The sequence below is a fragment of the Phascolarctos cinereus genome, unplaced genomic scaffold (assembly GCF_003287225.1).
Source record: "Phascolarctos cinereus isolate Bilbo 61053 unplaced genomic scaffold, phaCin_HiC Scaffold_2;HRSCAF=192, whole genome shotgun sequence".
In the NCBI taxonomy this organism is placed as follows: Eukaryota; Metazoa; Chordata; class Mammalia; order Diprotodontia; family Phascolarctidae; genus Phascolarctos; species Phascolarctos cinereus.
In genome coordinates, this window is record NW_027555625.1 from 407,628,951 (window position 1) to 407,651,094 (window position 22,144).

At 42.1% G+C, this 22,144-nt stretch overlaps 1 protein-coding gene across 2 annotated transcripts in view; it reads right to left on the minus strand.

The window, feature by feature from the left end:
- The window catches only part of SH3PXD2B (SH3 and PX domains 2B), a 128,271-nt gene that overhangs the window by 21,311 nt on the left and 84,816 nt on the right, over window positions 1–22,144 (minus strand). Inside the window, exons 6-9 of one of the 2 annotated variants that reach the window (XM_020992306.1) lie at window positions 19,074–19,099; window positions 11,489–11,623; window positions 8,262–8,366; window positions 3,089–3,203 (exon numbers count right to left, since the gene is read on the minus strand). In XM_020992306.1, the coding sequence (XP_020847965.1) occupies window positions 3,089–3,203; window positions 8,262–8,366; window positions 11,489–11,623; window positions 19,074–19,099 (381 nt within the window). Of the gene's footprint in view, window positions 1–3,088; window positions 3,204–8,261; window positions 8,367–11,488; window positions 11,624–12,108; window positions 15,174–19,073; window positions 19,100–22,144 lie in introns of those variants that run through there. The other variant, XM_078150550.1, reaches the window with a different exon arrangement.

Genomic DNA, 22,144 nt, shown 5'->3' on the forward strand with positions numbered 1-22,144 from the left:
ATATTCCAGGGCTCTGGTGTCATAGGTTGGCTCTCCTGACCCAGTCCCAGCTGTAGAGACGCTGCATTTTTCCTGTCTAGCCTGGACTATGGGGGTCAGGTCAGGTTAAAGTAAATCAAGGCCTCCTCTCCTTCATGCCCAAATATGCCTTAAAGCTACATGGGTGCCTCCATTCCTGAGTATCAACTTAGGTATAAGAATGTGGTACTACTCCGTGGTAAGTGTCTGTTGCTGTCAAACACCTACTTAGGCACTGGGCACAATCTCTATAGAGAAGCCAAGCAGTAGGAAAACATGAAAGGAAGTCAAACAACAGAAGAACTTCCAAGCTTTGTGGGTAAAACCACTTGTCACATCAGTCACTCTGCTAATGATCTTCTCTGTCAGGGAACCAACAAATAGCCAGGCAGCATAGATTAGCTGCTGCACCTCAGGAAGCCATGTGAAAAAAGGGGGCAGTCTGCATAACACAGATGATTAGCCAGTGGCCCGAGAATCAGAGGATTGAAATGGTCTTAATGGTAAAAGGGCTAATGGCCAAAGAGGGGAAAATAGCCCTGGTTCAGAAGGATTTACAGGTGAATTCCAGTAAACTTGGAAAAGAATTTATTCTTAAAATTATTCTTAAAAACTGAAAAAGAAAACACTTTACCAAACTCTTTTTATGAGACGAATGTAGCCCTAAAACTTGAACCACTGTAAAAAATAAAAAGAAAGAAAAGTATAGATTAGTACTATTAATGGACAATAATGAAGAATTTTAAATAAAATTCAGGTCAAAAAGGGGGTTGGGGGTGGGCTGACTGGATACCACTAGTTTTTCTGGTAATGAATGCTTACTATGTGTCACATATTATGCTAAATGCTAGGGATACAAAAAGAAAAGGATCATAATTCTTGCTCTCAATGAGTTTGCACTCCAATTAGATCAAGACAACACATGAGGGGGAATGGAAAAGCCTGGAGATCACCTTGGAGTCCTCTGAGTGTACTGGAGTATGGGTCTCTCAGGGTAGGAAGTCTTAAGGGATTTTACATGTTTCCTCCCTGTCCCCTCCCCATCCCACTCTGGTCTGGGCCTCACTGGCAAACAGGGAGCAGGCCTAGAGGTCAAAGTGGAGCAGGAATTCTGAGACCCCTGCAGAGGGGGTAGGGTTAGTATACTGCAGGAGAGGAAAAGGGGAAGGAGCCTTGTCAGGAAGGTTGGGGAGGAGTCTAAGTGACCTGGGCTGGGGAAGGGGGAGGGTGGTGCCACTTGATACCACCTCTAATACCTAATGGATGCTGGGTTGGCCTGAGATCGGGGAAAGACAACCTACTTTGTGCCGGCTCTAGGCGGGGCCCTCAAAGCCAGTGGTTTTGTACTGCGGGGCAGAATTATTTACAGAACTTATCCCTTCTGAGAAAAACATCTTCCCTTGCTTAGTCTCCACCTTTTTCTCTCCTACGCCGAGTCAGAGCTCTGGGTAAGGAAGGGCTTTTACTTTTGGGATGATAACACGTCTCCTCCTAGCATGCTGATGCACAGCAATACTGCTGAAGTTGAGAGCCAGAGTCAGGCCTGGTCTAGGAGTCAGGAGATCCTGATGCTGCAGCTATCTTGCTTTGTAACTTTGCGACAGTCATTTGACTTTAAGTGTCTTAGTTTCCCCATCTGTAAAATGGGGATGATAATAACTGTCCCATCTACCTCACATTGTTGTTGTTATGAGAGAATGAGCTAATGTACATGAAGATATTCTGTAAAGCAGAGTACTACATGAATTCAGCAACAGCAGTACTCACAACATTATTCTTAGGCTCTGAGAGACAGAGACCAAGGCAATAGGCACCTGCCCTTGAGATGCTTACAGTCTGAAGGGAGAGCCTAGCATCAACCAAAGCAACTCACTGGAAGGAAAACTACAGGGGTTGTGGTAGTGGATTAACAGAGAAATAAACCCTTCTTCCATGTGAATGGTGGTAGCGCAGAATAATGGTGGAGCCAGAGAGACCTCCTCTTATATACTTACTAGCTGTGTGTCCCTGGTCAAGTCACTTAACCTCAATGGGTCTAGGTAACTCTCTTTGAAATATCTACTAAGTCATATGTGATTTGCAATCTGAATCAGTAGAGGGAATTTGCACACTGGGATGCCTGCACACTGATAAAATCATAAGCCTTTTGCATATTTGCATATTCACATGAACAAGGGATTTGTGGCTATGCTTATGCAGTGTCCCCTACTTGCAGTGGGGTTGAAAATCAATGGCATGGAATACCATTGTGCCATAAGAAAGGATGAGCAGGATCTCAGAAAAACCTGGAAAGACATGAGCTGATACAAAGTGAAATGAGTAGAAGTAGAAGAACACTACACAGTAACAGCAATATTGTAAGATGATCAGCTGTGAACGACTTTGCTGCTCTCAGCAATACAATGATCCAAGACAATTCTGAAGGACTTATAATGAAAAATGTTATCCATCCCCAGAGAAAGAACTGATGGTGTCTGCATACAGATCAAAGCATACTTTTTATACTTTATTTTTCTTTAGTTTTTTTTTTTGGTGTATATTCTCTTTTACAATATGACTAATACGGAAATATGTTTTGCATGATGACACATGTATAACATCAAATTGCTCGTCTTCTCAATGAGGGGTGGGTGGGAAGGGAGGAAGAGAGAGAATTTGGAACATCAAAATTTTAAAAACAAATGTTAAAAGTTGTTTTTACATGTAATTGGGGAAAATAAAATACTAAACAAACAAAAGAAAATAAATGGCAGTTTCCAACGGAATTGCCATTTGTTGGAAATATCTATAGTTCGAGTCCAGGATTTCTTCTAGTTCCTCTTAAGCTGTGGTTGTGTATGCTTGAAGACAAGATTGTCTATTACAGGCTTATAAGAAAGAATATGGTTAAGGAGAGAAGCATATAAAAGATACTTCCTTTCAGGAATCAGGTCTCAAAGATGTCGGTGACATCATCATGAAAGTTTTACCCCCAAAGGTCATCACATACAGAGTCCCATGTAGTGTCATTCAGTATAAGAAATCCAACTCATCCCCTCTCTAAGGCCATAGGGGAGATAGGGAAGAATACCTGATCTTCCACCAGCCCTCTAGGTTTTTCTGGATAACTTCCACCACCCCTCTCTCCAAGTTAATTTCATCCTGGTCTCGAGCAGTATATGGGTAAATGACGGTGTATTTCTCCTCTGTTAGGAACAAAGTATGACATTAGAATTGGGTCAGCCCAAAGAGTCATGGAGGAAAGTCAATTGTCATATAGCAAGTTTCTTAAAAAAGTCCACTTTCTTCCCCATAAGATCAGAAAACCTTCCTTCAGAAACTGTTCAAGCCCCAACTAAAACTGAATAGCTTATTTTAAACTTTTAATATGTCCCTTGTTTTTCCACCCAGCATTGGAGAGAACAAGAGGCAGATGCCCCAAATTTATCTGAAGCCCCTCTAGTTCTGTACTCTAGTCCTCAAGTGTTGGGGGCCCTATGAGGATTGCTAACATCCTGGCCAGTTAGAATCCCATGAATCATCCTTTTAGGTCTACTACCAGGCCTTAACTGAAGGTGGGGCAGTCTCCAAGCAGTTGGAGCCAATCCAGGATAGGAAGGGTTAATGCTTCACATGGCTATGACAATCTCTCGTTTGGATTTGGCAACCTGGCCGCCTGGAGTGTTGAGGGATTAGATCCATTTGGCAGCAGATGGTCTGAGGATGAGATCATTACCAGCCAAAGACAGCTAGAAGTTTCATTAAAATAGTCGGGAGAAGAAAACAAATGTAAATAGGTAGCTCCTTCCTTTCCCCAAAGTTGCTTTCAGACCTTCTACTTCATTCCTCTCAGAAAAGTTAAATCCAGATGTTTCCCTCCCACAGTAAAACCCTGAGGTCTCTGGCCATCGAGCAGAGGGGCTCTGTTCCTTCCGAATCATCCAGATTCAGGACATTGACCTCAGAAAGCAAGGGAACGGGCTTGGCCTTCAGCTGTTCAAAAGTGCTCATGCCTGGGGTGAGGGGGTAAGAAAGAGAGCACCATAGGAAAAGGCCTTGGGGTGTTCCCCCATGCTCAACACCCAATTCCTAAAGAAGCAACAGACAAGCTAAGAGGGAAGGAGGGAGTGCCTTCCTGCACTGGCAACCTTTCTGTCCCCAAGAGAATTTCCTTTCTTTCTCAGTGAAGGCTAAGGACGGCTAACTTAGCATGTCAGTTCTTCCTCTCCTCTCCTCTCCTGTCTGTCTGCCATCTCTCCCTCCCCCCTTTCTCTCCCTTCTCTCTCTCCCTCTCCCTCTTCCTCTCCCCTTCCCTCCCTTCCTCCCTCCCTCCAATAACTCCTAACAGGCTTCTTTTTGTGGCCTGCCTGTATGGCACTGAGGGCTGACTTACACTATGCTCATTTATTTATTTATTTAATCTCCCTGATCCACCCAAGTAGGGAAATAAGTTGACTCAAATAATAGTGTATCCTGTGGGGTGGCTGAGTCGGCTGTTCCACTGATTCATGAAAACTGCAGACCATGTATGGAAAGACGCCAAAGCCTGTGTGTGCATGAGAGGTTCCATCAAGTGAGGGGATCGTGAAGAATGGACGTAGCTCAGATGGGACGCCTTGTCGCCAAGTAAGGGCAGTCCTTTTCCTTTTCTGATTCTTAAAGGGCATCATCCTGGGGATGGCTCAACATGTGGGGTGGGGGTGGATGGGGAGTGTGTCTCTAACCCCAATCAGTGACACAAATCAAAGCTGAGGGAAGCAGGCTTGACAACTGATGACTCAGCAAAGAGAAAAGCTTGAGCTTCCGAAGGCATTGGTTTGTTCTTGGGGGAGCTAACCAGCACACCAGAAGAGGAAACTCAGAAAAGGGGCATCCTTTACAGTACAGTAGCTGTGAGAGAATCTGATGATGAGTCCTCTTTCCAGCCCCCCCCCCCAAATATATCTAGTACAAGTGACACAAGCAAGGTCACTGTTTATCAACATGCAATACACGGATGGACACACACACACATACACACACACACACACACACACACACACACACACACACACACACACACACACACACGGTCACAGGGGGAGAGGACTTCATGCACGAGGCAGAAACAGCGGACCAGGCTCCAAACACAAAACAGTAAAACAAGCCTCCACAGAATCCACCTTGACCCCATCCAGTGGTGTACAAGTCCCCAAGTGTCCGACGGCGACCCACGTGCCGGGGCAAAGACCAGTATCTCCAAGAGACTGGGAAGGAAGCATGTTGAGTAGTAGAAACCAGGAAATGGATAAAACAGGAGATGAGAAGGCAGCACCAACAAGACAGAGACAGCACCTACAACCTACCATTGTTTCTTATTTACATCCATTTACTTATTTATCTCATCCGATGTCACATCTGATCTTTCAGAAGCAGAAAGTCCTCACGTAAGGACCCCAAGCTCTAGCCAAGGGAGTGGTAGCTAAACTGACCTAATTTTGTGTCTAACATCTGATTGCTAAGAGGCTTGAAAGTAGGGGTTCTTAAGCTAGAGTCCATGAACTTGCTTTTTAAAATATTTTGATAACTGTATTTCACTATAATTGGTTTAATTTGCAGTTTTAGTATTTTACTTTATACATTTAAAACGCCATTATGAGAATGAGTCCATCATCTTCACTGGATTGCCAAAGGGATCCACGACACAAAAAAGATGAAGAATCTCTACTCTAGGGGTTGGATTATTTAGGGGAAAACCCACTGATGACAAGCTTTTAAAAAGGGGATGAAATTGCATTGCCCAATCTTTGTTTCAGAGAAAAGATGAAGAAATATTTTCCTTTCTTGGTAAAGAGCTGGGGGGAGGGGGGCCATGGATGTAGAACATTGCACTCACTGTCATGAGTAGTTGTTTTGTTAACTGGGTTCTGCTTAACTATCCCACTTTGTAACAAAGGAGGATTCAGTGGAATGGGGACAGTATCTAGAGAGATGATTATAAAATAAATAGTGCAAAAAACACGACAGTAACAAAGCTTGCTTTTTGAATAATTCAGAGGGAAGATCGGGGATACTTACTGAAGTGTGTCAAAAAGGTTAATGGCTTGGATTTTTTTGGGGGGCGTGGCTTGATCTGTATAGGGAGGTCCTGATTAGGAAATTCCCTACTCCCATGTAGATTGGCAACTGTTCTGCAACTCAATTTTATTTTTTTTAATTCACCAATTTATTTATTTTAGTTTTCAACATTCACTTTCATAAGATTTTGAATTCCAAATTCTTTGCTCTCTCTCTCCCTCTGCAACTCAGTTTTAGAATTGCCTATAATCACCCAGCTAATGCAAGTCAGAGGCCAGGCTTGAATACAACTCTTTCTGACTCTAGAACTAGCTCTCTATCCACTACACCACATGGCCTCTTTGATACTTTGGATAAGAGGGTATAGTTTAAAAAAAAAACCACACATTACAAATACATTTGAAGCTGCTTATGATTTATAAAAACTTAAAGTAACTGAGCTCCTTATATTTATTTACTTATTTAATTAATTTTATTGGCTAGGCAATGGGGTTTAGTGACTTGCCCAATGTCACACAGCTAGTAAGTGTCAAGTGTCTGAGGCAGGATTTGAACTCAGGTCCTCCTGACTCCAGGGCTGGTGCCCTATCTAATGTGCCACCTAGCTGCTATATTTAACGCTATAAGCTATAGTGGCTTGTTAGAAACTTTACCATTAGACCATGAATATTCATAAAAGTACTCGGGCTGGTTGGAGCAACAGGAGTTGCTTCTGACCTGCTTTCTCCATAATCAGCCTAGGTACCCCATGTTAGGAATATTTAACTAGTTTCAAGTCCAGGTAAGGTCCTGGGAGCATTTTCATTCATAATTTTTTTAAAAAATAAGTTTTTATTGATGTCTTCTGTTTTTTACATCATCATCATCATACCTTTTCACCCTCTACTCTTTCTCCTTCCTTTCCCTGCTCAGAGAGCCACCCCATATAACAAAGACGAAAAACAAAGAAAGGAAAAAACTGGGAAAAAATCAGCACAACCTGTCAAAGTGTAAAAAGTCAGAAAACATGTGCAGTGTGGTAAGACCAGTGGCCTTCCCACCTCCATGAAGGGGTGGGAGGGGGTGGGCGTGTCCTCTCATATCTCTTCAGCATTCATGACTTCTAAAGCAAAATGGTGCATTTGCTGGAGACTGGCAGTTGCGATAGCACACGTAGTTTTCTGGTTTGGTAACTCAAGGAGAATCCTGAAATACTAGAACCCAAATATGGAAGGCTCTCTTGATCATTCGACCTGGATTATATTAATGGTGGCAGTAGTCAAGTTTAGCACGAAGGTGGATCTTACCGATTAGCATTTAAGTCAGAAAAGCATCACAAGTAATCTCTGACTTGATGGCTTAGTAAAAGCAAACCAGGCATATGGGTTGTTATTAAAGATTCCCCCTGGGCTGTCAGTTCTAATAGACGAGGTTGAGTGTAAATTTCAAGTGATCAGCTCCTTTCTGTCTTTACTAGGAGAATCTCTAACAAGAACAATCGATGATATTTATATAGTGCTTTAAGGTTTGCAAGGCACTTAATAAATAAGTTCAAATTCTTTGATAATGACCTATGAATGCCTATAATGGGCTGACAAAGAATGATTCCTGGATGGAAAACAGAGAGACAGGCTTCCATTAGACTTTGACGTTAGTAAAATGCAGTTAACAACCATATACAAAGGATGTCTGAAGCCAGATCCTTCTGGCTGTTTCTCCAAACTGGTCTCTAGGGATGGAGGCAGTGATTCCCTTCATTCCCAATTGAAATGCCAAGTTTGCTTTTACTAAGTTCCTGGGCCAGAGACTATTTGTCTCCTAGGAGATTTTCAATTCCCAGCAAAGACTGAATGAAGATAAGGGAGAGGGCTTAGAGAGTCCCACACCACCAAAAAGGCTTTAGCTACCATTTTGTGGCAGTTTCATAGGATCACATTTAACCACTCACTCATGCCTTTATTCAATGTGTGTAGGAAACTTTGCTAGATGCTGAGGAAAATGCAAAGTTCAAATAAGACATGTCCAGTCTTTATGGCACTGACAGTCGAGAAGGAGAAGAAGATACAAACGTAGACAGATAGAGTATATAACATCATGTGTATTCTAGTGTCTTAGAGTTAAAAGGGATTATAGGAATCATTGAGTCCAACCCTTCACTCAGTACAGGGATCCCTTTTTACCAGTCTTTGGAAATATTTATATATACTTAGAAATACATTTTTTCCTACCTTCTTCAGGTTGCAGAGAAAATTCATCCTGGCCACCGTCCTGACCTTCCAGACAAGTTGCAGGGACCCAGCCCTGCTCATCAGCAGTGCTTACAAACCACCAACCTGGAAGGGAAAAAAAAGGCTAGTGGGTAATGTAGCTGGATAATTCGGTGTAGTTGTATTGCGCTCCTCGTCATCTCTCCTATGCACCATGCTCATTCCCACCTTCATGCCTGTGCTTCTACAATGTTCCCCACCTAGAATACTTGTCCTACTTCTCTCCACCAATCCGTATCATATACATCCTTCAATGTCCAAGTCCCATATCACTTCTCCCTGATAATCCCTGTGCATGGGGATTAATTTTAATTCAATTCAACGAACATAACTGAGTGCCAATGGTGTACAGAATTCTATGCCAGATCCTGGGTGAGGTTGTAGAGTTTATACAAAGACAGTATTCCTGCCCTCACAGGGCAGCTTACAGACTAATGGGGTGAGGTGTGAATCAAGTAACTATTATACAAAACAGTACATAATAAGCGTGCAAGAAAGAAGTCAAGGGAGGTGGGGTAGACCAGAGGGGACATCTGGGGAGGTTGTCATTGGAGTATAACTGTGGAATGTGGATAGGGAGGAGGGCATTTTAGATACAGGGAACAGCATGAACATGGGCGCAAAGGTAGCAAGGTATAGTGCTTGGACGGGGGTAGTGAGTGGTCCAGTTTAGGCTGAAAAGGTGGGGTGGTATTTGCTGTGGAAAGCCTTGAATTCCTGGCAAGGTATTTGAACTTTACTCAGGGACAGGAATAAGGACCAGACATGTGATTTTATTGGTACAGGAAACTCCCAGATAATAAAATTGCCTCTATCAATCAATGCAGACCTTCTTTACAACTTAGAGACTGAGTTGCCTAGATCACTGAACTTAGCATAACATCTGGTAAATTTTTGTTGTTGTTCAGTTTCGTTGTTTTTCAATTGTGTCTGATTCTTCATGACCCCATTTGGGGTTTTCTTGGCCAAGACACTGGAGTGGTTTGCCATTTCCTTCTCCAGCTCGTTTTCCAGCTGAGGAAACTGAAACAAACAGGGTTAAGTGACTTGCCCAAGGTCACATAGCTAATAAGTGTCTGAGGCCGGATTTGAACCCATGAAGATAAGTTTTCTTGACTTCAGGTCCAGTGCTGTATCCACTGCATCACCTAGCTGCCATCTGGCAAATAATAGGTGCATAATAAATGCTCGTTGACTTGTTGACTGAGAGGACTTGCCCAGGGTGACACAGTCAGTAGGTGTACGCTGCAACATACAAGTAGAGGTCAGGATAAAGACTAGACCTATGCTTTCATTGATATAGGAAATTCCTAGATGAGGAAAGTCCTTTCTAATGCAGACCAGCACGTTCCTTGCAACTTGTAGCCTCAGAGAGTTGCCTAGAGTAGTAAGAAGTCCAGGCACCTGCCCAGGAACTGTATCAGAGGCGAGACTGGAACTCAGGTCTTCCTGGATCTAAGGCCAGTTCTCTAGCCACTCCACCATATTGCCTCTGACTTCACTTTGTAGACAAAAACCCAATAATGAGTTTTGGAGCAGAGAAGTGACATGTCCAGATCTATGCATAAAGAAGGTAAGTCTGGTAGCAGATTGAGAAGTGATTAGGCTATCTCTCTTTTCTTTGAATTCTTACAGCACTTATTGCCTATTACATTATCTAGAACTTGGTTGTTATACAGTTGTATTATTGTGTGTGTGTTGTGTGTATGTGTGTGTAAATTTTGTGCTCCCATGTACACGAGAAACTCTTTGCAGGCAGAAGAAGCGTTTTGTCATTTGATATGTTTGTGGACCTGTTTTAACCATGCCTTTCCTGCTCATCCTTTCTGTGCATAGAAACGCTTGGGTGAAACACAACCCACCGCCTTCAGTATTCAGACTATGCTCAAATTTGAAGACTATGTTGGAAACTGCCATTGGTAAAGAGGGTTTGATGCTGATGACAGAGGCAGGAATGTGCCATGTACAAAGTCACAAGGAAGCTGGGATATGGATCAAATTCTGGTTCTGTATCAGATTTACTGAGCTACTCAGACTTGCTGCTCATCAGTTTCAGCCATGGAAATAAGACCCAAAGCAATCCTCTTTTTGGGAGGCGTCTACACCTGGGGAGCAGCACAATTTTTACTGCTGAGGTTAAAGACAGGATTATTTTTGGACAATTATGAGGATGCATCTGGGATGGTATATACAGGCAGGCTAGAGAAATTGTAGTTTAATTTGCAGAAGTTGTACTTCATATTAATGACAGTCATATTTAGGAGCTAACATTCATCACAGATTCAGGATGTATGCAATTCTAATTTACTTGGTTGGCGGTGCTAATTAGTAACCTAGCCAATGTTTACGTTACCCAGAAAATGTCAGAAATAGATTTTTCTTCCCATGAACCTGAGTCTAAATCTGGCTTCAGACACTTAAGAGCTGTGTGACCATGGGCAAGTCACTAAACTGCTGCTTGCCTCAGTTTCCTCATCTATCAAATGGGGAAAATAACAGCACCTAGCTCCCTGTGTTGTTGTGAGCCCCTAATGAGCTAATAAGTATAAAGAGCTTAGCATAGTGCCTGGCACATGGCAAGCACTACACAAATGTTAGCTATTATAATTATCATTAGAGAACATTTGGACTCAAAGCAATGTATTGTTATGGCTCTTAGCCAGTCATTTGGGTTATTATCTAGATTGGCCAGCTACAGACTTTAGCCAAGATAAACATGTTGAATCTTTTGTATATTTTATTCTTCCATTAAAAGATTTGTTTCACCTCCTCTAGTTCCTTCTCCTCTACTTTGTCCTGTCCTAACATCTGATATGACGTTTGACGAGTACTGATCATCAATCATTCTGATGCTAAGGCTAAAAAGAACAGTTAACTCTAGCTGATGTGGTTTCTGCACTGTGAATATGGACCAGCTAAGGAATGGGCTGAAATCATCAACTCCATGAAAACCTGAAACCCATGACGATTTTGTGATTACAAATGTTCAGGATGACCTAAGCCAATTAACAACAGCAGATTTTCTTTGGAATGGCCAGATGGCTTCATTTTACCATGTTCATGTGACGGTGACAAAATGACCTTGTGGCACTCATGGTCTAGGATCCTGGGCCTCAATTCTCCTTCCCGCTCACTGCCATCCCAAAGTGTCTGCTCGAGATAGTATTGGTAAGGAATAGCTGTCTTACCTGATTCATTCTTCTCAATGATGTCCACTACCTGGCCCACACACAAGCTGATCTCTGAACTTTCCTGCTTCTGGTAATCTGCCACCACCACATATTGCTCCAGGACCATTGGATCTACTGAGGCCAAGTCTCCCCCTGAAATCGGGAACAGAAGAAATCTCCACATCTGGTTAATTGAGTCACTGGGGAAAGGTACCATAGCCCGGGAGGGAAGGCTGGGGTGACATGGCATTCTGAATAGAGAAAAGGTAGCCAAGTGGAGTCTTATTGAAGGTTACAGCATATGACCCAGAGTGTGTGTGTGTGTGTGTGTGTGTGTGTATGTGTGTCCCACTTACCCCATGGGAGCTAATGTACCTGAAGAAAAGATGGAGGAAAAAAAGAAATGAAAAATAGTGGAAGGGAGGAATGAAAGAGAGTAAAGAGAAGTAAAGGAGAAGAAATGAAGAAAAAGGAGGAATAAAAGAAAGGAGATGGGCAAGGAAAGAAAGACTAGAAGCTGACTCTCTCTCTCTCACCTCTTTCTTATGATCCCTTCCTTTTACCTTTCCCAGAGAGGCAGTGTAGGGTAGTGAAGGGAATGCTGGGCTTAGATCAAGAGACCTGGGTTTTGATCCTACCTCCAATACTTACTGGCCGTGTGGTACCAGGCAAGTCACTCAACCTTTCAGTCTCAGTTTGCTCACCTACAGAATGGGGATAATACTTGAACCACCTACTCCACAGGGTTGCTGTGAACAAAATGCTTCATAAATCTTAATACACTGTATCAATGAGAATTATATTACTACTTTGGGGCCAAAGATGAAGCCATAAGCAGGTTGAATTCGGTTTTCTTTGGAGCCCACAGAGACTGAATTCCTCAGAGCCTCCCCTACAAAGGGCTAGAACTCAGCTCACCCGAGAGGGCCCAAGCCACTACTACCCACCCATAACAGGGAAGCAATGGGGATAGAAATGTCCAGGAAGGGCCCTAAGGTGACTTAGGGCCAATGTAGGAATTTGGCGGGGGCGGGGGGAAGGGGAGAGGGGAGAGAGGGTTAAGGTTAAAATAAACCTAAATTATAAATAAACCTAATTTATCTTATCCTAAAGTTAGGTTGTGCCAAGAATCCAGCTGTCAGCCTTAGGCTACCACGGGCCAGGGTATCACTTCCTATAATAATTCTAACAGGTGGAGCCAGACCTCTGAGTACACACTTCTTCCAAAGGTTGTTAGCCCATTCATGGGACTCAAAACCCTAGGAATCCCGCTGTCTCTGCACTTCTGTGCACATGGGCATGCTCATGAAAGACCAAAAGGAGATAAAAACAACTCAGCAAAGTAATCAGATTTGAACCAGTGACATCTGTTCCTGAGTGAACCCTAAATATGCATACAAAGGTAGCAAGTTTGTGGGTTTTTTTGGTTATGGGTTATGATTTTTATATTCTTCTGGTACCCACGTCTCTAACATGAACATATTAGAAATCATGGTTGAGGGGCTATTTGTAACATATAGGTCCCCACTAGGATTTCCCTCCAAGGCAACAGGTGAATGCACATGAGAGCAGGGCTGCCAGTATCTTTATATACCTCTTGAATATAGCTGAGTTGAACACTCAGACTATGCTTGGTCTATGGAAGTTTAAAATTCATTATAACCACTCTTAAGACAATCATTGATTTTTTTCTTTGTCTCACTAGCAGTAACCCTATTTCTTTGTGCTAGAAATTTCCTTAAGAACAGTCACATTTAGGAACTCAGAAAGGGTCAGAAGGCTTACCAAGGTCCCTAAAAACTTTTTCTGAAACACAGGTCAAACACTGGAGAAAACAGTCCTCCCAGGTTAATGTTACTAGCAGGCTATTACTCATCTTGGGAAAAAAAGTTCCCAGGGATCCCTACAGTCATGTTTCTTTGGAGGGAGGGGTTTCTAATGGGCAAAAACAAAGGAAGCAAAAATCTATTCAAGAAAAAACATAGCATTGTGCAAACAGTTAGAACTCTCCATCCTGGACTAACATCACATTTACCAGAAGGAAAGATTTTGTATTGGCATGACTGCCCAGAATTGGACCTGACAAGATCTGGATCAATGGATAGTGGTGAGGTAACACTTGAGTTTCCAACTCCATGTGAATGCTTCCATGCAAACATATGAAGAATCTGTGATTTGAGCAGCTCTGTGACAACTCCTTCCACCAACAAAGACAATCAGCTGCCTTTAACTTAGCCATCTAATCCAGTCCACATCTGGAAAGAATTCCCACTACAACATACCTGCCAAGTGGTTTTCCAGCCTCTGTTTGAAGATCTCTACTCAAGGATTCCCTAACACCATCTGCTCCACTTTGGGACAGCGCTAATAGATAAGAAGTTTTTTCTTTACATTAAGTCTAAACGTGTTTCTTTGCAACGTTCACCCACTGCTTTTGAATCTTGCTCTCTGGGGTTAGATAGAGGAAATCTAATAGAGGTTAAATGACTCGACCAGGGTCACACACCAACTAAGTATCTGAGGTAGGATTTGACTCTAGGTCTTCCTGACTCTAAGCCTAACAAGCTGTCCACTACACCAGAGATATAAAACATGTAGTGGCAGGCAACTCTCCCCAGTGTAGCAGGAGCCAGATTAACATGTAATTGGGAAATATTTGACAAAATAAATAAAAATACAATAGAACACATATAATGTAAATAAGTGGTTTTCTAAGTCGACCTGCAGCTCACAGGGATCTTTATGGAAAGTTTAGAAATAGAAACGGATCCCCATTTCTATTTGAATTTGACACTGCTACACTACGCTGACTCTTGCATGTTTTTAAAAAGTCTGAAAATGTGACCTAACACACCTTGTAGCAAAAGAATGCATGACTCATAGAGCTAATTGAAGAGCTAACAGCATATCAGTAACTGAAGAAGGGACACTGAGAACAGGGAGAAGGAAGATGGAAAAAAAGGAGAGTGGGTCAAGGTTTAGAGATGACTTTTCTAAGACAATGCCTTCTCCTTATCCATAGAATTTAGTGTTTCTGTTCCTTCCAAAACTCGGCATGAGTCTCTGTCCAAGCCTTAGACTCTGAGTGCCTAGATCTAGACAAGGGCAGCTAAGATAGAGTGCTGGGCTTGGAGTCAAGAAGACCTGAATTCAAATTCGACCTTAGACACTTAATAGCTGTGAGATTCCAGGCAAAAAGGAAAAGGCGAACTACTGCAGTATCTTTGCAAAGAAAACCCCAAACGGGGTCACAAAGAGTTAGATACAATTGAACAACAATAAAACCTACTTGTATTATCTAAGATTGCCAGCAAGCTCTCAAATATATTTCATTGTAGCCTTTTGGATAAAAGGTTTTTTTGTATAAAGAAGAAACTATGAAAATTGAATATACAAATCCATAAATATGTATATACATATATATTATTCAGGGGAAATGTGGCATGGGGGTATATTCCTATGGTATAGCTGGAAGGTGGAGATGAGAGTATAAGGCAGGGAGGGAAAGGAAAAGGACAAGATATAACAGCAGAGAGGAGAGTCTAGAGCTAAGAAAGTGTTGCAAAGCACCGCCCCTGCAAGCATAATACTGCTGAGCATTCCTGGAACTGGTCATAATGGTCCTTGGTCACCATTTCTTTCTTCTTTCTTTCTTTCTTTCTTTCTTTCTTTCTTTCTTTCTTTTCTTTCTTTCTTTCTTTCTTTCTTTCTTTCTTTCTTTCTTTCTTTCTTTCTTTCCTCTCTCTCTTTCTTTCTTTCTTTTCTCTCTCTTTCTTTTTTCTGTATTTTTTAAAATTTTATTTTTATTTTGATTTATTAACGATCACTTCCATATGCTTTTGAGTTGAAAATTCCCCCCCCTTCCTCCCCCCCACTCTCCCCAAGACAGTGCGCAATCTGATATAGGCTTTACCTTTACATACCCATTAAACATATTTTCACATTAGTGAAGTTGTAAGTAAAAATTAAAACCAATAGAAGGAACCATCAGAAAGATGAAACAAAACTCAACAGAAGGTAAAAATAAGTGATAACAACTCGACTTCCATAGTCCTTTCTTTGGATGTGGACAGCATTTTCCATCCCGAGGCCTCTGGAAGTGTCTTAGATCCTCGTAATGCTGAGAAGGGTTCAGTTTAACAATCTTAGTTGTATAACGTGGCTGTTACTGTGTACAAAGTCCTCTTGGTTCTACTTGGTCACCATTTTCTTAGGGTTTTTTTAATATGGTAATGCAGCTCCCTTCCACCAACATCCTTCAAAGTTTCATTATGATGTGGAAATGTCCCTGACTCCCCCACAGGATAGGTCGGCTGGATCTAAGCTCTAGAAGGGTCCTGACAAGCTGGAAGGGCTTTGAGTATGGCAGTGCCTGTCCTTCAAGCACCTCCCTAGCCAAGCGAGGAGAGGGACTTAGAACCAGAGGGTGATAATCTGGGGAAGAGGGAGCAGGTGTGATGATGCTGTGATTTGAATTAGTACAGGGAGTACCAGTATAGCTAAAGCTCTAGTACCAGTGAAAACACAAGATTTTCTAAAGCAATGGTGTCTAACTCAAATAGAAACCATACATAAGGATCCCTGTGGGCTGTGTATTGACCTAGAAGACCACATATTAATGATATCTATGTTCTATTGCGGTTTTATTTATTTTGTTAAACATTTCCCAATTACATTTTAATCTGGTTTGACCTCACTGAGAACTACTATAGGCCACACAGGGTGTTTGACACCTCTGTTCTAAAGCATCACAAATTTTATAACACAGGTCAGTGGCAAAAATATAATTCACTTTGCAGAAATTTACTTCATTGACATTTACTGGAGCATATCAATTCTGGAAAGTAAGCAATATTTGAGTAAAGAACAATATTCAGGGTATTAGAATGGTATAAAAACCCTCAGAGAAATGTTGGTTTTGGGTGGTCCAAAGAAGATATGGAAAATAATTACTAAATGAAATTATCCGGACCATTATGAGACTGTGGGATCCTTTTTTCTAGTAGAATCAGTGTAATTCTAATAGCTTAACAATCTTTAGGACTGGTCTAGCCAAAGCCTTGGGAGAGGGAAATTGACAGAAAGGAACAACCTAGCATAGACATAGGATATTTTTCCCTAATGCAATCATCTTTAGTTCCTTAAAGCAATAAGTTGCTATGAACTTTAAACCTCTCTGCAACATCTGCACACATCTCCTCAGGTGGTCCTAAAGGAGGGACAAATTTAAAGGCATGATCAGTAAGAAGTCTGAGCCTAGAATCAGCTCTGATTTTGAAAGTTATGGTCAAGATCATATAAATAAGCTTTCCCAGCATTGCAGGTGGGTGAAACAGTCAGAGTTATCGCTAATTAGAGGCTTCTCTCTCCCTTCTAGATGAGGGCCTTCATCAATGTCTCTGAAAAAAGTATTTCTGTTCCATGAAGACACTTCAGCTTTATTTACCAAAGTTGATTCTCCTTCCTTTTCATCCCTCCCACTGGTTCCTTCCAGGGATAAGATCCTAGCTATAGTCGAAAACATAGACCTTTTGACAGTCTCAAGAAGAGCAAAATGCCCTCCTATTTTCTGCTCCCTTCTGGGGGCCATATAATTATCCATGGGTCTAGTGGCTATTTGTAGCTTGAGCAGGATGCCAAGGCTACCCCAAGCACCTATTAAACCAGAAAATGAGAGCTGTAAACAGAGTTTGGTAAGAAGAGGTAGGAGGTAATTCTAGGCTTTGGGCCTTTGGGCAGTTCCTTCCAACCCTTAAAAGGCTAGATCTAGTTTATAGAATGTCTTCTTTCCAGGGACAACCTTAAATCTTTTTTAAAAGCACTGTTGACCACAGTCTTTCCACTCAGGAGTGGCTCAAGAGACCAGAGACGCTGAATTCAGAACAACTGTTGCGTGGTGGACATGTATAATTGCAAGCTGTGGAGGAGACTAGGCTCCTTCACTATATGGAACCACCAGATTTGGAATCGGAAGTGGGCCTGGGGATCATTTAGTCCAATTCCTTCAGTTTAGAGAAGAGGAAACTGAGGCCCAGAGAGGTGAAATAACTTGGCACGCAGGCAGCAAGTGGGCCAGTCAGGATTTGAATCCGATTACTTTTCAGGAGTGGTGGTATCTGACACTGTACCCTTAGGACATTCCCTACTTGACCCAGAAGCTAGCTCCAAAAATGTAGGAAATGAAAATATACTGACTACCACCACCACCACTACCAATATAACACTTCTATGAATTCCTACAAATTCAACTGCACTCAGAAATCACGGGATGAAACCTGATAAAAGAGAGCTTTGGTGACTGTGGAAAGATTCTATCATTTTTGTCTGGATTGTCCCCAAACTGTTAAACCTTAGAATCTACTGTGAGGTCATAAAGAGCCTAGAGGAACAAAGTTGGGAACAACTATTAGGTGTTTTCTGTAAGGTACACGCCAGCGTGCGTGCGCGCGCGCACACACACACACACACACACACACACACACACACACAGAACCAACAGTACAAGGCAATGATGTTGGGACACCCTTGGGAGGAGATGGACCACAGATAGAGAAGAGACCTTAGAGACCAGTGACTCTAACTCATCATTTTACAGGTGAGAAAACTGAGGTCTGGGAAGGCTAAGTGGTTGCTCACTAGTAAATGTTTGAGGTAGGATTTGAACTCAGGTCTTTCCAATTCCAATTCCAGTACTCTATCCGCTATAAGAATGGAAATCATTACTAGGAATCCTGAGACTGTTATGGCTCCCGAGACTGAGAGCAGAACATTTTCTCTATGTAGTCTATTCTTTTCCTTTCTCTGTTGTTTCCCTCATTGGGAAAAGAGTGAAGAAAGCTATTAAAAAAAAAAGACTGGTTTTGAAGAGAAAAAGAGCTGCCCCTGCTGGAAGATCTTTGGGGCTGGGGATCCTAATATCTCCCAAGGCAGGCCATTCCCCTTTGGAATAGGCCTGAACAGATTGATGAGACCCTATGCAACTCTGTTGATGAGGATGATGATAATACCTCTAGAGGGCTTTAAAGACATGACAAATGACTTTCTTCACAGCAAACCTGTGAGATTTGAGGCATTTTGGGCACTTTGATTCCATTGGTGTGAGTGAACCTTCTACTGCTACAGGTCATACCCCTTTAGGCCTTCCTAAAGGATCTTTGAAGTTTACCATGTGCAAGAAAATTCATCACCTTGCAGTTAGTCTAATAATGAACCTTTCTGTACTTGGGCTGGTCCTCAGATGGCAGGCATCCAGGTCTACTGCTATGCCCAAACTCAAATCCCTCCAGCTTCTTAAGACCTATCTAAACTTACATTTGGCTTTCATTGCAATCAAGGACCCTGGATAACTCACTTCCATGACAAGAGGAAGTACTGATACAGGATTTGATGGAGGAGGTGGGTAGTGCAAGTATTACTATCTTCACTTTACAGAAGAGGAGACTGAAGGTCAGAGAGGTTAAGTGACTTGTCCTGGGTTGCACAGTTAACAAGGATTAGAACTAAGACTCACACTCAGGTCCTCAGTTTCCCAGGCTAGGAGCAGATGGAAGAATCTGCAGAGATAATTCAGTGGCATAGAGAGGGAAAAGAATTGCATTCTTACCCGATTTCTTCTTCCCAATATGTTCCCTGTAGAGGAGAGAAGCAGGGGAGGGAGGGAAAAGAGAAGTGAGTCAGCACATATTGTATATCAGTGATGAATTATTTCATTTAGTAACAGTCTCTGCATTCGAGAGAAATAACAGCAGAAGTTTCCAAGACATCTTGGAATTCGCAGGCTGTATTGAATAGAAAAGATCTCAGAAAATTCCCTTGATGTTTCTATATCCCTACATCTTGGAGTTCCACCTTGTAAAGCTGAATTTCTTAAAGGACAAGGAGGCATTTTGGTTCTCTGAAAAGGGGAAACCACCAGGACAAAGCCTTGAGCAGGCCTCAGGCTGAGGAGCAGAGAGCCGATGCAGAACCTTCAGCCAGCACATCAGTAAGAAATCTAAGAACGAATCCTAAACGGATGTCCCTCCAAGCTTCAGGCATACTGAGAAAGCTGCTGTGGTGGTGGAAAACATACTCAAAGGCTAAATTCAGGATCTAAGTAACCAAAACACTTGTCTTTAAAGGAGGTAGTCATGCTGGACAAATGCCAATGTACGATAGGGGGTATAGGGCTCATGGGATACTTCCTACCCATTGACCTGTATGGTATAGACACATGAAAACAACTGAAGGAAAGGGCTCCTAAGCTTGGACAGGTTTCCTTAGTTGTAGTTCTCTGGCATTGAGTGGGCTCATGATCTATTCTCCTACATGTAAAGTGCATGTGTGGGCCGATTTCTCAAGTTTTTCCTATCATATGCAATATCATATTTGAAGAAGCAGCGTGGAGAACAGATTCCTCTGCTCAGAAACCTATAAGGAGCTCCAATTACCTCCTACTTAACACACAAGCACTAAGGTCCTCCATCAACTCTTTGAGCTCTATATACTACCCTCCTTCCTTACTATTTCTCACAGCAGAGGTCCATTGCCACTGTTCTCCTTATCCTCCCTACTTCTCAAACAGGTTGGGAAATTCAGGCTCAACATCTATTTTCTAGCCAAATTATTCCAATTACCAGCTTTAGCTTCAGTCTCAATTTAAACCTTTTTTCCCTAAACCTTCCCCAACCTGTCTACCCCTGTCTTTCCCCTGCCAAAACCCTACTACAAAATCCCCTCATGGGATTTAAGTTTTGGAAATAACCTCTGGTGATCATCCAGTGCTTTAATTTTACACACGAGGAACCCGAAGCCTAGAGTGTTGAAGCAATTTTCCTTAAGGGCAAGTAGCAGAACTGGGATTTGAACCCAGGTCCTTGGACTCCAACTCCATTGCTCTTCCCAAAAGCCTTTGTAGATACGTCCTACACACTTTTCTCTCCCCCTTCATGTGTGCCATGGCTGTATTTACTTTCACATAGCTGAATTAGTTTGTGCTCACTGTGCCCTCCTCCCCTGGCAGGCCAAAGCCCTTCTCAACACAAGTATTTTCCACTCTTCTGGATGGACACGAGAAGTCCTCCATCATCTTAGGGGAGAAATCCCAAGCAAAGCCAGAAATGCAGCTGAGCATGGAATGTGCTGACCTTGTCTCTTCTCCGCCAGCACTTCCGAATAAAGGAAGAAATAATGAATGAAAAAAAAGCATTCTTGATCTTCTGATTCCTTTCAAGTGTTGGCTTCCATTCAATTTCCTGGAGAAAGAGTTTATCTTATTTATGAATGATGACATCTATACAAATCTCAGAAACGCTGGACCACAGATGGCTGAGTCAGGCCGTTTTTGATCACTATTCATCATGAGTTACAAGGTCCACCCTGGAACTTGGGGACCAGCTTAAAACCACTGTCACCTGGGATGTCATAGTCTCTGGATAATTAGTATTTTGGATCTGAGCTTAGACAAGCACCAGGGCATTTGGCTGGGACATAGGAATAGACAGCTTATAAATGAATATCCTAGGTGCTACAAACTCAGAAAATATCTTCTTTTTCTTTCTTTTTTTAAAATCATCCTTCCCTTCCACATTCTGGAAAGAGCAATGGGTTTGGGACAAGAAAACCTGGGTTTGAATCCAAGTTCTGCCTCTTCTACCTTTCTAAACCTCTATTTATTCAGGTGTAAAAGGAGGCACAGTGCCTGGAACACAGCAGGTACTTAATAATGTTTATTGGTTAACTAGATGGTCTCTTACACCTACAAATCCTACAGTTCTCTGAACCAGGTGCTTCCAGCGGCTCATCTTGTTCATGTTTTGGGTTTCCAGGAGGTACCTATGAAAAAGAGTGAAAGCTGGAAGGGGAGGTCAGCTATGGTGTTCTTATCTGAGGGTTCTAGCTTCCTCAGATAACAGGAAATAATTACTATAGCAATGGACACTTTTCATAATACTTTCATATCAAATATCTTATTTGATCCTTATAACCATCACATGAGGTAGACAGCATGGGTATTATTATCCCTATTTAAAATTTTTTTTTGGCCTGGACCTGCAATTACATTGGTGTAGATAACTCCCTTTTCCTAAGCAGAGCTGTAACTATTCTATAACCTACAGTCTTAGAGAACTGCCTAGGACACTGCAAAAGTAAATGATTTGACCAGGGTCACACAGCCAGTATGTTTCTGAGGCAGGACTTGAATCCAGGTCTTCCTGAATCCATGGCCAGCTCTCTATCCACCTATACCACATTTATTTAATTTTTTTAAAAATAAAAATTTTTGATTTTTTTGTTTTTGTATATCACTCAGATTTCCTAGTGTACCCCTCCTTTATCCCCCTTATCATCTCTCCTATAAATGAGGAAAATGAAGAGCAGAAGTGACATTAGGAGGAAGAGGAGGCTGGGCTCGGGGAGGAGATGGAGCACTTTGACAGTACTCTGAGCCTTTTGCAAATATCTCTCTCAAGTCTGTGAGCTACCCTTTGCTATTTTAAATCACTATATGTTGAAGGCAAAATGGAAAGGATGACAGTCCGGTAAAAGGTAGGAACTGAGTAATTCTGGAGACTAATAAAACTGTTAATGATGAAAGATTGGGCCCATAATAAATATTCTCTTTGCAAAAGTGAATTTCTTCCTTGCTCATCTCAGGGTTCTTAAGTGACCTTAAGGACTTAAGACTTTGAGAAT